This window comes from Marmota flaviventris, chromosome 3 (assembly GCF_047511675.1).
Source record: "Marmota flaviventris isolate mMarFla1 chromosome 3, mMarFla1.hap1, whole genome shotgun sequence".
Classification (NCBI taxonomy): domain Eukaryota; kingdom Metazoa; phylum Chordata; class Mammalia; order Rodentia; family Sciuridae; genus Marmota; species Marmota flaviventris.
In genome coordinates, this window is record NC_092500.1 from 177,982,902 (window position 1) to 177,998,013 (window position 15,112).

Here is a 15,112-nt window from a genome sequence, read left to right on the forward strand (position 1 = left end):
CAAAATCCCCTAAACTGAAGCCCATGTGGGGGTCACACAGGGACAGGCCAAGCCTTGGAAAGGAGGAGCCAGAAGCCCAGTGCAACCAGCCAGCCACACAGCAGAGCCAACGGGGCAGCCCCACGCAAGATGTCCAGGAGTGGCCAGTCAACAGGGCAAACCCTGGCTCCCGACGGCCAAGGGAAGAGAGGATCTGTCTGGACCTCAGGGAGCAGGCAGATGATGGCCCAGAGACTGGAATCAGTCACCAGAAATCTCACCAGCGTCTCTACCTGTCAACACCCTTGGGCCACGGTCAGTAAGGTGGTCTCCAAATTGCACTCCAGGGTTTTCAAATTGAATCTTGTGCTGAAAACATCCTATTCATTACGTATTTTAGCGATTCTTAAGCCTGTAGTAAAAGCCTGTGCTCAGGCCCAGCATATCCTCAGTACATGACAAAGGGCAATAGCACGAATTTTGCATGACAGTCAAATCTGATGTGCTTGGGCCTTGGGGAGAGTTCCTACTACCTGAATCATGTCCTGAGACTTCCGGGTAAATCTTGCTTCCTTTTGCAACTATCTATCCTTGTGAATCAGGGTTTTATTCTATGTTGGGCCATCAGATCCCACAGGAGGTAGAGGATGAGACTTGAGTTCATCAGCCACAAGTTGTGCTTCAACTCTGTGCTTAATGGAAGGGTAATGACCCTGACTGATGATTCTCGTCGGTTCACTCTATCATGAAAAACCGTGCATACTATAAACCCTTAGGATGTATGTATCCAGCACCTACGCTTCCCGCTTCCCGAGAGGAACTCTATGACTGGGTAAACAACGTACTTGGAAAACCTTGTGATTTGGGAGACAATGTTGCCTACATGTCATCAATTAAGATGTCTCAGCTGAACTCCAGGACCAGGACCGGAAGCTCAGGAAAGGTCCCCTGCACGCTCTGCGCCACACGGGCCCTGCTGGCCCTCACCTTCCTACAGAACACACAGCTTCTCCGTGTTCTGATCTGGATGGTGGCTGCCTCCTTTTCCTGAGCAGGGAGGAGCTCGAGGAACGGGAGGGACATAGAACACATGGAGTCCAGCGGAGCCTGCGGGAAGGAGGGGGACAGCAGGCTGAGCCTAAGAGGCCGAGGCAGCAGCCTGTCCCTGGGCTCCCAGTTTGTCCTCACAGACAGACTGGAGGCACAGGGTGGCCAGAGCCACCTAGCGCATTAGCACCAATTAGCTGTCAAGTAACCCATTAGCACTTCGTGCTCACACCCAGGGCAGGACACAGGAAGCGGAGAGAGCCCTGTGCCCAGAGCTTGCACCTTCCAGGCTGGGGCGCGCCCAGGGCAGGTCCACGGGCTTCCGTCTGGTTTTTAGGAGAGCCTGTGGGCTGTAAAGTGACCAAGACCCACTGACTTATGGCAGTGGTCCCCAGAGCTGGGGACTCCCAGGAAGGGCTCCACCGGCGAGGACCTCCACCTGCTCCTGTGCCTCTCACTCTTTCCACAGGTCTCTCCAGTGAACGTTTCACAGAGCAGAAAACATACTGCAGTAGAAGTGGACAAGTCCCAGACCAGCACACACGTACGAGGAGAGGGCACAAAGGGGTGTGTCCACGGCTGGTACTGTTCAGGGCTGCGGAAGCACAGTGCCTGGGGCAGAGGCGGGAGGCAGCAGGGAGGCCAGGAGGCCAGGAGGGGGAGGGGCCCAGCCAGACTCTGTCTGCAGCTAACCTGAAGAGGCAAGAGTTGATCCCACCCATTACCTCAGTAGGACCCAGCCTTCTGCTCCTCCCCAGGCCACACCAGAGACAGTGCTCAGCAAGCCTGGGGTCTAATTCCAGCCCTGACTTCATGATGCAGGAACTTGCAAGGGTTTTATTTTCTACTTGGACAGAGTCCCAGAATCGAGAGAGTTTTCTTTGGTCTCAAATTTTAGAAACTTCCACAGGGCACTTTGCCTCCCAGGGTCTCAGTTCAAAGCGTCCCCAACACAACAGCAATTAAGAAACTAAGGCTACTTCGTGTTTCCAGATGGGCAGTAAATCCCTTGTGGGTAGACAAGGCCCAGTGCCCTCAGGTGCTAAGAGGTACGGACACTGGACTTAAAATTTAACTCAAATCACAATCTAAATGCCAAAGTCCAAAAATCAAGTACAAGAAAATTTTGGTCCTAAAAACATTCTGCAAGGAGTGGGCAATGGTGGCGTTGCTAATGGAGAGGCAGGTTCTCCTAAACACCCACAAAATATAAGAACCACATGGGCCCCTGTGAAGAAATGGGTCTCCGTTCAAGCCAGTGTGGGTCCTTAGAGAACACTCACGAGCACATAAAAGAGTGTCAATCACAAGTTCAGATCCGAAGAGTACCAAAGGGTGAGCTGCTTTGGCACTTTAAAAATTCAGCTGCAGTAGCCAAAGACTATTCATAGGAGCAAATGTCATCCTGGGCGGAGGGGAGCTCCGTGCCAGCCCAGGGAGGGGTGGAGAACACATCCACACCCTGCGATCAGCTCGGATCAGATGGTGTGTGCTCAGCACTTCGGAATGAACAGCTGAGATGAGCTATAATTTGTGGGCTTCCCTGTTGCTCTTTTCCTGAAGAACATTAGTATTTCACCTACTAAAACGTAACGATGGGGATAAGAAGACTGAGAGAGAAGCCAGTCTTAGAAGTTTCCTTTCCCCAAATTTCCCAAATATTTGCAGGTTTGTTCAAAATGCAGGGCGTGGAGGACCCCTGGGCGTGTGGATGACTGAGCTGTGATCTCCCATCAGCCATCAGCCAGCTTGATCTGAACTCTACTCCACTCTGCTCCACGTTGTGCCCAGTGTCCAGTGTGAATGCTGCAAACATCCCTGGGTGACGTTCCTCCTGCTTGAGAAGGGACGTCACTTTTCTGCTTAAAGCAATAATTAAATACAGCTTGGTACCTGCCCCCGCCAGTCACAGCAGACACCCCTAAAGGTCAGGACCCCCGCAGAGGCACAGGCTCTCTTCCCAGCCTGAGTGGGAAGGCAGGAGTCAGCAGAAACAGGAAGCAAGAAGAGCTGGTGAGGGGAAGGCAAGGGAGTGCTGGACAGGAGTGAACCAGGTGCACTGGCCTCCGCAGCACAGACAGGGACTGGCAGAGAAGCCCCTGAACCCAGCTCCAGCCAGGCTCCACCAGCCTTTCCACCAGTATCAGCCCCCAACAGGTCCCCAAGACCTGGCACGATGCTTAGCTCTGGCAGCTCCCTCCATCGTGGTCTCCCTCCATCCTGGTCCGTCTCCACCCTGGTCCCCCTCCACCCTGGTCCCCCTCCATCCTGGTCCCCCTCCATCCTGGTCCCCCTCCACCCTGGTCCCCCTCCATCCTGGTCACCCTCCACCCTGGTCCCCCTCCATCCTGGTCACCCTCCATCCTGGACCCCTCCATCCTGGTCCCCCTCCATCCTGGTCCGTCTCCACCCTGGTCCCCTCCATCCTGGTACCCTTCATCCTGGTCCCCCTGCATCCTGGTCCCCCTCCGCCCTGGTCCCCCTCCATCCTGGTCCCCCTCCATCCTGGTCCCCCTCCACCCTGGTCCCCCTCCATCCTGGTCCCCCTCCATCCTGGTCCCCCTCCAACCTGGTCCCCCTACATCCTGGTCCCCCTCCACCCTGGTCCCCCTACATCCTGGTCCCCCTCAATGCACCATCCATTCATAGCTGACCTCCTCCATACCTGATTCCCCCACACCTTATCCCCTCTGTACCTGTCCTTCCTTCATACCTGATCTCGCTCCTCACGGCTCCCCACCATGTGGGGCCTCGTCACACTGGCAAGCCTCAGCAAGAGCCCTCTAGGTGGCTTAGCCGGGTGCCCTCACCCCCAGTGCCTTCCTCACTCCTGCTCGGGCTCTGCCCCATCCTGCTTCCCGCCTGCTTGTGCTCCTGCTGTCCTACAGTGCTCCTGCTGTCCTACAGTGCTCCTGCTGTCCCACAGTGCTCCTGCTCCTGCTGTCCTACAGTGCTCCTGCTGTCCTACAGTGCTCCTGCTGTCCTACAGTGCCCCTGCTTCCCGCCTGCTTGTGCTCCTGCTGTCCTACAGGGCTCCTGCTGTCCTACAGTGCTCCTGCTGTCCTACAGTGCTCCTGCTGTCCTACAGTGCTCCTGCTCCTGCTGTCCTACAGTGCTCCTGCTGTCCTACAGTGCTCCTGCTGTCCTACAGTGCTCCTGCTCCTGCTGTCCTACAGTGCTCCTGCTGTCCTACAGTGCTCCTGCTCCTGCTGTCCTACAGTGCTCCTGCTGTCCTACAGTGCTCCTGCTCCTGCTGTCCTACAGTGCTCCTGCTCCTGCTGTCCTACAGTGCTCCTGCTGTCCTACAGTGCTCCTGCTGTCCTACAGTGCTCCTGCTCCTGCTGTCCTACAGTGCTCCTGCTGTCCTACAGTGCTCCTGCTGTCCTACAGTGCCCCTGCTTCCCGCCTGCTTGTGCTCCTGCTGTCCTACAGGGCTCCTGCTGTCCTACAGTGCTCCTGCTGTCCTACAGTGCTCCTGCTGTCCCACAGTGCTCCTGCTCCTGCTGTCCTACAGTGCTCCTGCTGTCCTACAGTGCTCCTGCTCCTGCTGTCCTACAGTGCTCCTGCTGTCCTACAGTGCTCCTGCTCCTGCTGTCCTACAGTGCTCCTGCTGTCCTACAGTGCTCCTGCTCCTGCTGTCCTACAGTGCTCCTGCTCCTGCTGTCCTACAGTGCTCCTGCTGTCCTACAGTGCTCCTGCTGTCCTACAGTGCTCCTGCTCCTGCTGTCCTACAGTGCTCCTGCTGTCCCACAGTGCTCCTGCTCCTGCTGTCCTACAGTGCTCCTGCTGTCCCACAGTGCTCCTGCTCCTGCTGTCCTACAGTGCTCCTGCTGTCCTACAGTGCTCCTGCTCCTGCTGTCCCACAGTGCTCCTGCTCCTGCTGTCCTACAGTGCTCCTGCTGTCCTACAGTGCTCCTGCTCCTGCTGTCCTACAGTGCTCCTGCTCCTGCTGTCCTACAGTGCTCCTGCTGTCCCACAGTGCTCCTGCTCCTGCTGTCCTACAGTGCTCCTGCTGTCCTACAGTGCTCCTGCTCCTGCTGTCCTACAGTGCTCGTGCTATCCTACAGTGCTCCTGCTCCTGCTGTCCCACAGTGCTCCTGCTCCTGCTGTCCTACAGTGCTCCTGCTGTCCTACAGTGCTCCTGCTCCTGCTGTCCTACAGTGCTCCTGCTGTCCTACAGTGCTCCTGCTGTCCTACAGTGCTCCTGCTCCTGCTGTCCTACAGTGCTCCTGCTGTCCTACAGTGCTCCTGCTCCTGCTGTCCTACAGTGCTCCTGCTGTCCTACAGTGCTCCTGCTGTCCTACAGTGCTCCTGCTGTCCTACAGTGCTCCTGCTCCTGCTGTCCTACAGTGCTCCTGCTGTCCTACAGTGCTCCTGCTGTCCTACAGTGCTCCTGCTCCTGCTGTCCCACAGTGCTCCTGCTCCTGCTGTCCTACAGTGCTCCTGCTGTCCTACAGTGCTCCTGCTCCTGCTGTCCTACAGTGCTCCTGCTGTCCTACAGTGCTCCTGCTCCTGCTGTCCTACAGTGCTCCTGCTCCTGCTGTCCTACAGTGCTCCTGCTGTCCTACAGTGCTCCTGCTGTCCTACAGTGCTCCTGCTCCTGCTGTCCTACAGTGCTCCTGCTGTCCTACAGTGCTCCTGCTGTCCTACAGTGCTCGTGCTATCCTACAGTGCTCCTGCTCCTGCTGTCCTACAGTGCTCCTGCTGGCCTACAGTGCTCCTGCTCCTGCTGTCCTACAGTGCTCCTGCTGTCCTACAGTGCTCCTGCTCCTGCTGTCCTACAGTGCTCCTGCTGTCCTACAGTGCTCCTGCTCCTGCTGTCCCACAGTGCTCCTGCTCCTGCTGTCCTACAGTGCTCCTGCTCCTGCTGTCCTACAGTGCTCCTGCTGTCCTACAGTGCTCCTGCTCCTGCTGTCCCACAGTGCTCCTGCTCCTGCTGTCCTACAGTGCTCATGCTATCCTACAGTGCTCCTGCTCCTGCTGTCCTACAGTGCTCCTGCTCCTGCTGTCCTACTGTGCTTCTGCTGTCCTACAGTGCTCGGGCTCCGGCTGTCTTGTAGTGCTGGCACTGAGCACCCTCTCCCTCAGCAAGGCTCTGTGGGTTGGCATCTTGAGTTTTTTCCCTACGGTCTTCAACCAGTGTCAGAAAAACTTGTTCTTTAACAGATCCCATATATGCACTTTTTCATTAAAAGCAGTAGGAAACACTTTGATAGTAAACACGAATCTGGGCAAGGCCACGGGAAGCTGTGAGCCGGCTGAGCCTCTTCCAAGGCCTCTGGGCACTACGGAGGACGCCTACCCCGACGCTGCTTACAGTTCATCTTGTGTTCTAACGTCTCACACTTTCCACTGCTAAGACCACTCCCTCCTCTTTCCCCACAGGGATTAGGCATAAATCCCTAAGCACACAATCACACGCACACCACAGATCATGCACATGTGTGACATTCACACACTTGTGATGTGTGACCTTGGACCTGAGTCCCACAGTCACTGCCGGGCTGTGGGGAAGTTCAAAGCTCTGCTGCCTCCTGACCATCACCTTCAGAAGAGAATGTGCTCAGGAAGGGCTAAAGATTCATCCAAGTCACGGGGAACCTGAGGTCTTTCACCTCCAGGGCAAGTGTGCACTGTGATTACAGTAATGAAGCCGTCTCGTTGGTTTAAAAAGTGACAGTTGCACCATCAGATGGTGTCCTGGAGGGCTGTGGGTGGAAGAGGAGGCATGTGACATTCTGATGCTGTGTGAAAGGTCAAGCCTGGAGGATGGGCTTTGGTGGCCAGCGTACCCCAGCCTCTAGCATAGCACAGGGCACACCGTAGGTTCTCAGTGACGGCACACTGTAGGTTCTCAGCACAGGGACGGCACAGCTCGCCGTTGGAACAACAAAGTGTCATGAGCTTCCGTGTGCACATGCCATCTGTTGCTGTGTGTCTCTGAGTCTGTGTGTCTCTGTGTCTGTGTGTGCTGTGTCTGTGTGTGCTATGTCATGTGAGAAAAGACACAGCTAGATGCACAGCGAAACACTGACTGAACGCTGGCCGTGGGCACAGTTTTAACATAATCGTCTGCACCTTCTACAATTGTTTAGTGCGTTGCGAGGGCAGGCGACCAAGGCCAGTCCACTGGGCAAGGCCTGAGCTGAGGGTCGTGTCTCAGGCCTGGCAGCGAGGCAGTCTGCTGAGCAGGGGTCCTCTGGATCACCCTGCATTTTGGTGCAGCTAGGAGACAGGCTCTGCTCGTTTTCTGTAAACCACTTCTGTCTTTGCTCCCAGAATCTGTGTGCTCAGCCCTGGCACCAGGGCCAAGGTGAGGCCCTGCCTTCTCTTGAGTTTGAACAGATTCCAGAATGCAGTCCCAGCGCACACCACCACCCACAGGTCCTTACCTGTTGATCTCCAGAGTGTGCACGCCATACTTGCTCTCAATCCGGTACTTCCCTGGCTCACCTGCCTGGCAGATCAGGCTGCCGTCTTTGTACCTGGTCAAGGAAACCTCTATTTTAGTTTAAAGGCAGACTTTCCCAGCCCCCACACTGCCCTCTAAGGCAGATCTGCTCTGCCAACGCCTGGCCCCTTCCTCAGCACCACACAGGGGATGCAGAAGGCATGAGGTCCATTTCTAGTTTGCTTTTTATATATTTTATATTTTTATTTTTATTTATTTATTTTGCAGCACTGGGATTGAACCCAGGTGCACTCTGCCTTTGAGTTAACCCCCTTTTTATTCTTAACTGTGAGACAGGGTCTCACTAAGTTGCACAGGCTGGCCTTGAACTTGAGATCCTCCTGCCTCAGCCTCCCAAGTAGCTGGAACACAGGCCTGCACCACTGAGCCTGGCTGTTTGGGGTTTTCTTACAGGCTGTGCTGCATCATTAGGGCTGTCCAGGCAACCTCTGACCTGCAGAAGGCCACCTCCAAACATCTGCTTGAGCCTTGTTAGAAGTTCAGAAGTTCATTTCATTAAAAAAACAAAACAAAAAACTGTAGCTGGTGCTAGCTAGGTTGCAGCCTGGCCGATCAGGCTAAGTGTCCCTGGAGCCCGTGGGGCGAACCCTCAGCACTGACCCATGGCCAAGGAGGGCCCCCGCTGAAGGGCAGAACTCCCTGGGCCTCTGCCTGCCACCTGGCGGTACCGACCCACCAGGGAACGTACACACAGATACTTGGTTTTGCAGCAGATGCTGAAGCAAGCCGGGTCTGTGGGGGGTGAAGATTCAGCTCTTCAGTTCTCATGCGCTCCCTACCACAGGGCAGACCCGTGGGCTTGGCGCCCAGAACCAGCAGTGGTGCTGAGGCCAACTGGGGGAGAGCAGGGCTTGCAAACACAGGGCGTTACAGGGAACTGCCTTCAAAGTGCTCTGGAAGATGGGCTGAGTCGACGTCACTAAACGCCAGCACACGGTTAAATGGAGATTTGTGAGTTCCTATTAACCTGTCTCCACCTCCTGCTTCTCCAAGTGCCCTTCCTGGAAGGAGACGCAGTGGGACCTGGTCCCCCCACAGCAGAGCCCCTCACCATTGTACCACGGGCGTGGGGAAGCCCTGCACGGTGAAGCAGAGCCTCACGGACATCTTCTCCCAGACGGTGTGGGACCTCAGCCGCACCAGGATCTCAGGGGCCCTGCTCGCATGCTCCTCAAACGCGTGTCTCTCCCATGCCATCTTGTCCTCTACCTGCCACACAGGAGCAAGAGTGGTCAGGTGTAGTGCGGCATGGCTGGGCACCAGGCACTCACCACCTGGGAGGAGGCGAACCGCGTCCACCCCCATCCCAGACGGCGGCTCCTCCTACCATGTGCTGCAGGGCGTACTTGTCCAGCTTGTCCCGGGCCTGGGACCGCGCCAGGTGCACGTTCTCCTCCAGCTGGGCCAGCTCACTGAGGAAGCGCTCCCGCTTGGCCTCTCCATAGGAAGCCACCAGGGACTGGTACCTGCAGGTCCAAGAGGCTGTGTTAACGTCAAGTGCAGAGAAGACCGGGTGGGCTGACCGGCCACAGGCCCTCCTGGACGCCCAGAGTGGGACGCGCCACCTGCACTTACTCTACCTCTTTCTTTTAGAGTGTATTTTGGGGAAGAAGTGTGAAGAAGAGCATGTGTGTGATGTGTGAAGAGAACAAGGCAGGAGGGACGTGCTCAGTCTTCTTGGGCCATGACAGACCCGACTGTAACAGCTGGCCACGTTCTAGAGACCTGGAGCAGCCGTGGCCAACGCCACACTCACCCCTGGCCGCCTTTGGCACCGGGGAGCTGTGTGTGCTGGTTGGAGACTCCAGAGAACAAGGCCTGCTGCAGGGCCAGAGGGTGGGGGGACTGTCCTTCAGGGAGGGCCAGCCCCTGTTCTCATGGACACGGAACTCGTGCCCACAGGCACCTAATAAAGACGGTGCCACTGAAGCCAAGAGGTGGCCTCTTCCTTTGACGAAACAGAGGGCTCGGCTGTCTTCTGGGTCGGAGACCAGCAGTCAGAAGCTGCTGGACGAGAGCCACTTCTGTGTTGGCTCTGACATGACCTGGCGACTGGGAACGCGGACCAGTGTGGGGAGCCTGGTCTCCTGTGCAGGCTGTGGTTTCTGAGCCAATGTGAGAGTCAGCAAGCCTTTGAATAAACAGTGAAGAAAAAGTCTGTGTTCCAGAGAGGATAAAGCAAAAGACGTGGCGCCTCCAGTCCGTGAGGATGGAGAAATGGCTGAGTGCTCACAGCCCGCCTTGGTGAGCCCCTCCACTCCACCAGACCCCACGGCGCCAGGGATGTCCTCAGAACCGGGCCCTGCGTCCCAACCTCCTCCGCCTCTCATCGGGCACCGCACTGGCCCCACCAGAATCGGCTGCTCTCGTTGCCCTGGGGACTCCACCCCACTCACAGAAGTCTCCCCACCGCACCCTCCTCTTGAAACTCTGTCCTCCCACGGAGCCCCTCCTCGCCCAGCACTGCCCATGGCTCCCAGAGCTCTTCTAGTCCCTCTGTGGGCTTTATGAAGACGACAGCCTGCATCCTGTGTCCTCCTCAGGAGGAAAGGGCTGGACTACTGTCCCCAGTAAATGCCCGCACTAGGACTCGGGGTGATCTGGTGCCCGTGGGGTGGGGCAGGCTGTGTGGGAGGCCCGGGGAGGAGAAGCTGTGGAAGGCAGAGTTGGTGCTTTGCCATCAGAGGTGGACACCAGGCCCCAAAGCCAGGCTACCAGAGCTGGAGGAGCCTTGTGCCCAGGGTGTTGGGAAAGTCATCCAGATCAGAGGTGACCATGGGTGTCCTGCAACCAGGTGCCGGGCTCCCGTCCAGGGCCCTTCCCACAAACCCACAGGCCTGACTGCAGGTTGGCAGCTGCCCAGACCCCAAATAAAACTCAGACTGAGTGCTCTGCACTTGAGATCAGGACTCCAGAAAATTCCACAGCTTCTTCACACAGAGCGTGACACAAGGCCAGCATCACTCGGCCCAGGTTGACAGGCCTTCCTCGTCACTTCTGACACGTGGCCCCGAGTCCCCCGCCCAACTCCGTTTCGCCCAGATGTGCTGGGCCCCTCTCGGCCAGTCAGAGGACATCTCCTCACGCCAGGCGGGCCTCTCCTGGACCCTACACGCTGACTCCTGCTTCTCCTGGGGCTGGCCCACCGTCGGCTCCCAGGGCCTCTCCTGGACCCTACACGCTGACTCCTGCTTCTCCTGGGGCTGGCCCACCGTCGGCTCCCATCACTGCCTGCTTCCTTCCGCCCCCCTCTCTCCCTGCAGAGCGCGGCCACGCTCCTGAGCATCCACGGGTGTGGGTCGGGGGCACTGGCTTCACATGTGCCTGAGTCCCCCCCAGGCAAGAGGAGGCTCCGGCTTCCTCCCTCCCGGTGCCAGCTCTGGAATGTGTGTCTGCAGAGCAGGGAGCACACGCCCTTCCAGTCCCAGTGAGTCCCTGAGTGACAGGGAAGGATCAGAAGTCCTGCCTGCCTCCCAGGGTCAGGGCAGGCCCGGGGTCAGGCTCCAAGCGATGTGAGCCCTGCCCCTGCTCTTCAGACTACGCACAGAGCCCAGGCTGGCTCTCCACCCAGGGCACCGCCTTGACAGTTGTGGGTCAGGATGAACGCGGGTCTGGAAGTTCCTCCCCCATCCGCCCCCGCTGGGCATGTAGAGAAAGTCTCTGCCCATCGGCCACCAGCTGAGCTGGACTCTGGCCTGTGCGTTCACTCTAGAGGGTGAGCCCCGTAACAGCCAGAACTCGGGGGCCACCCTTCATCAGCACAGAAGCGAAGGCATCTGAGGGCACTTCTGATCTGCCATATCCCCCGGGACTCCTGAGCTCCACACCGTGCACAGTGCCCCTTCAGCATCTGGGGAACCCGGGGCCTCAGACACCCTGGGCTGCCGCCCCATCACTGGGCTACTTCCCCAGCCCTGTTCTTAATTTCAAGACCGTCTCTTGCTAAGTCTCTGAGGCTGGCCTCAAACTGGCAACCCTCCTACCTCAGCTGGGATCAGAGGCCACCACGGGACCCACTATTTGTTTCACATGAGCAGCAGCACAACCTGAGGACCCCTGATTCCACCTTTGTCCAGGCTGGTGAACTGTTATCTGCGTGTAGGTAAGGAATTCAGCGCTGGGATAACACTTGGGGTAGTGTGTGAGGTGAAGTGTGAAAACAGGGCACAGTTCACTTCACCTCTCAGCCCCCCTCACACAGGAGCACAGCAAGCATCCGAGGGGAATCACCAGGCCCCGGCAGCTCATCAAACCCCCGCCGCACACACTTGCCTCCTAAGGAGGCGGGATCACTGTCCAGGTGCCTCACGTGGAAAAGTGCATGTGGGATCTGAGAGTGGAAGGCTACACAGCCAGGAAGAAGAACAGCAGGATGGGGGTCAGTTCAGGGCCAGCTCCACCATGTCCACATGGACAGCACCCATGGCCATATGCTCACCCATGGCCCTTCCCGTGGTGAGCTACCAGTGGGAAACCTGAGGAACAGGAGTCATGCACTATGTTCAAGGTCACACGGAAGAGCCACTGATGAAATAACATGGTACAGCTCACGTCTTCTCTGTCCAGTCCCGAGAACTTAAATATAGATAGAAGAACCCTTTTAAAAACGAGCCAAGCAAGTTTAAGTTTTAAATACTTAAAAATGCAGATTGTTTTTGTGTCTACATTTTGAAGTGATTCCTTAATAAAAGAAGTTTTCATTTGGCAATAAAATCCATTTACAGGGCGAATTTGCCAAAGACACTTAAAAGGTAACTCCAAGCTTTGAAAATCGGAGCTTGTCTTACAGCTACAGATTGGCTGATTGAACAAGTCACTCCATCACAAAACCGTTTTCAAAAGGAGCCACGTTGACCCAGTCTCGTTTTTCCTTCAGGCTCGGTGTTGTCCACAGACATAGAGAAGATCTTTAAGCAAGAGTAGGGAGCTGGAGGGAAATATCACGGTGTAATGTATCCATCTGTTTATTTTGTTCTTTAAAGACCAAAGCAATGCCACCAGCCATTTTTCCACACCTGGGATTAGTTTTAGGACTGACATTGCTACTCCGTCCTCTCTTTCCTATGGCACTCTGTCCGCTGAGCCAACTCCACAGAAATGCAAAGTATGACGATTTATAGAGCCCCTCGTGGCCTCCAGTTTCCACTGGGACAACTGCTCAAGCCCTGGCTGCCTCTTTGGAAGATGACCTTGCTGGGATCAGCCACTGTTCCTTACTAGCCAGAGAGGCTGTGAGTGGAAATTCACACTCCATCTCCGGCGGTTGGCTTGGACGCCCCTGAGTGAGCAGACAGCTCCTGCAGAGGCCCTCCCAGCCCCCATGGACCTGAGCTGCAGCCCCCAGGCTACAGAGCAGGAGACTCCCCCCAGGCAGCCCCTGCTGGGATTCACAGAGTTCACGCAGCAAAGGCTCCAGGACAGTCCACTCTGGTGCCCTCTCTGCACGCTGCCCTGGGCGTCCAGCCTACAGCTCGCTGAGTCTGCTCTGACCACACTCTGAGCAGCCAAGGGGCCGCTGGGCAGTTACCTTCTTTCATTCTTATGCTCCTCCTCCAAGGCGCTCAGCCGCTTCGCACAGAGCTGGCAGGTTGTCCCCCCGGTCGAGGTCTGGCTAGACGCGCTCTGTGCGGATGACTGCTGCTTCAGGGACTTCTGGGATGACCGGGAGGACGCCCTCCTGAAGAGACATTGGTAACAATTACCTGTCCAGGAAATCGTTGACCTGCATCCCAGCAGACACCACGTGCTTTTCATACACCCCAACCGTCCTGGAAACACACGCATGTGCACACAGAGCGCACTCCCACACATGCACGCACTCACATGCACACACGGTACACATACACTAATACATGCTCACAAACATGGACATGTGTGCTCACAGGGACACACACACACATGTCCACACATGCACATACTCATACACAAGTGCACATCTGGTGCACACCCGCATGCACACATATGCTCTCCCACATGCCTACACATGAGTACTTGCACACATGCACAAACCCTAACCTGTATCACGTCCTCTCTCCCTCCACATCCCCCAAGTCAGGTTCCCCATCTCCCTGGGTCCAGGGCCAGTCACTGCCTCACACACACCCTCACACACTTGCCTGAGCCCCTCTGGGTCTGAGGCCATTCCCTGCACTGCCTCCCAGGGTCCCTCCTGGATCAAAGTCCTGATTATATACACCTCAAGGATCCGAATCTCCCTGAGGCCCTTAGGGGCTGCAAATGTTTGACTTCTTTTGTTACAGGGGATGGCAACTCAACAGGAGTGCCACAAGTGATCTAAATATAGGGTGTTGGTGACATGTGGCAGGACCCACAGCTAAGTGCCAGGCCAGAGGTCTCTTCCTCCCTTCTAGCCAGCCCATTAAAATCACAGAGATGCTGCCATCAAACAGCATGGGACAGGCATGTGCCACTGCCCAGAGATGTCCTAGAGGCTCGGGCCAGCTGCATCTGCAGGAGTACAGTCTCCTGCCGCAGGACTGTCTCGATGTAGAGAATCATTGACGTTGGCTCCACCTGCCAGTATTGTTCCATTGACTTCAGTCCCTCTGCTCTCTAGCTGGGTGACTTTCTAGATCCTACTTCTAGAAGACACAGAGGAAGAGCAAAACTGATGAGCTTGTACCAAGAGTCCCTGGGGTCATGGTCTCCACCAGGGGCTTAGCACCAGGCCCAAGGAACCTGCAGGATACCGTGCAGTCACACAGAGGCTCAGCCTCTGGAGAGGACATGTGCACCAGGGGACACTGCCATCCCTGCTCTCCCACGAAGCAGACATCACTGGAGTTGGGAGACGAATGCTGCCTACCCTGACACACGGGCCCCGCAGGCAGAACCAGGCAAGTCTAGCCTGCGGTGACTTACCTTTTGGATGCATACTCGTCCAGCAGGTACCTGGTCTGAATGTTACGGTAGGACTGGTCAAAGTGCCTGTGTCTCTTCTGGTAGAAGGGCAGCGCCACCAGCGACATCGTGCGTGCTCCTGGGGAGGAGAGCAAAGTCAGCCCAGCTCTGTCTCCCGGGGAGTCGGCCTGCTGAGACTTCTGCATTCACGTCTGCATCATGGGACCTGCACTCTAGGCCACAGCCCATGGGGGAGTGAAGGCAGACCACACAGGTGCAAGTCATGGGGGCCTGGCATCAGGAGCCCGGCTAACCGCCCTGGGCCCCATCTCCTCTCTTGCTTTCCTCCCCGAACACTGGAGGACTGGGCTGTCGGCCTCGTCCAACTGTGAACTCCATGTTTATAGAGCACCTAGTGTGTCCGTGGCCCTGTGAAGAGCAGCGTGAGTGCTGAGGATAAAAATGATTAAAACAGGGGCTGGGCTGGGGCTCGCGTGGAGCGCTCACCGAGCCTTACGAGGGATAAGGGGCGGCTGGCCGGACAGCGGACAGCGGGGGGATCTGGGGGAGGAGGGAGCCACACACAGGCAGGACGGCAGTGCAGAAGGCCTCTGTGGGGAAGCTGTGGTGTCCACGCAGGGCAGGCTGGAAGAGGCGTCCTGGTGTTAACCTTCCAGTGTGTTTGCCCAAATGTGGCCCACATCACAGGAGAGGAGGTGCTGTCCCCAACAGGGAGTGCCCACTGGCTCCACC

General features: G+C 56.8%; 1 protein-coding gene across 1 annotated transcript in view; it reads right to left on the reverse strand.

The window, feature by feature from the left end:
- Positions 1 to 14,518, reverse strand: part of Myom2 (myomesin 2) — a 62,288-nt gene extending 47,770 nt beyond the window's left edge. The window contains 5 exon segments of the mRNA XM_027952120.2: positions 7,419 to 7,511; positions 8,550 to 8,707; positions 8,826 to 8,964; positions 13,026 to 13,175; positions 14,381 to 14,518. Coding sequence (XP_027807921.2) covers positions 7,419 to 7,511; positions 8,550 to 8,707; positions 8,826 to 8,964; positions 13,026 to 13,175; positions 14,381 to 14,487 — 647 coding nt within the window. The 5' untranslated portion in view covers positions 14,488 to 14,518.
- Between the last annotated feature and the right edge of the window lie 594 nt (positions 14,519 to 15,112).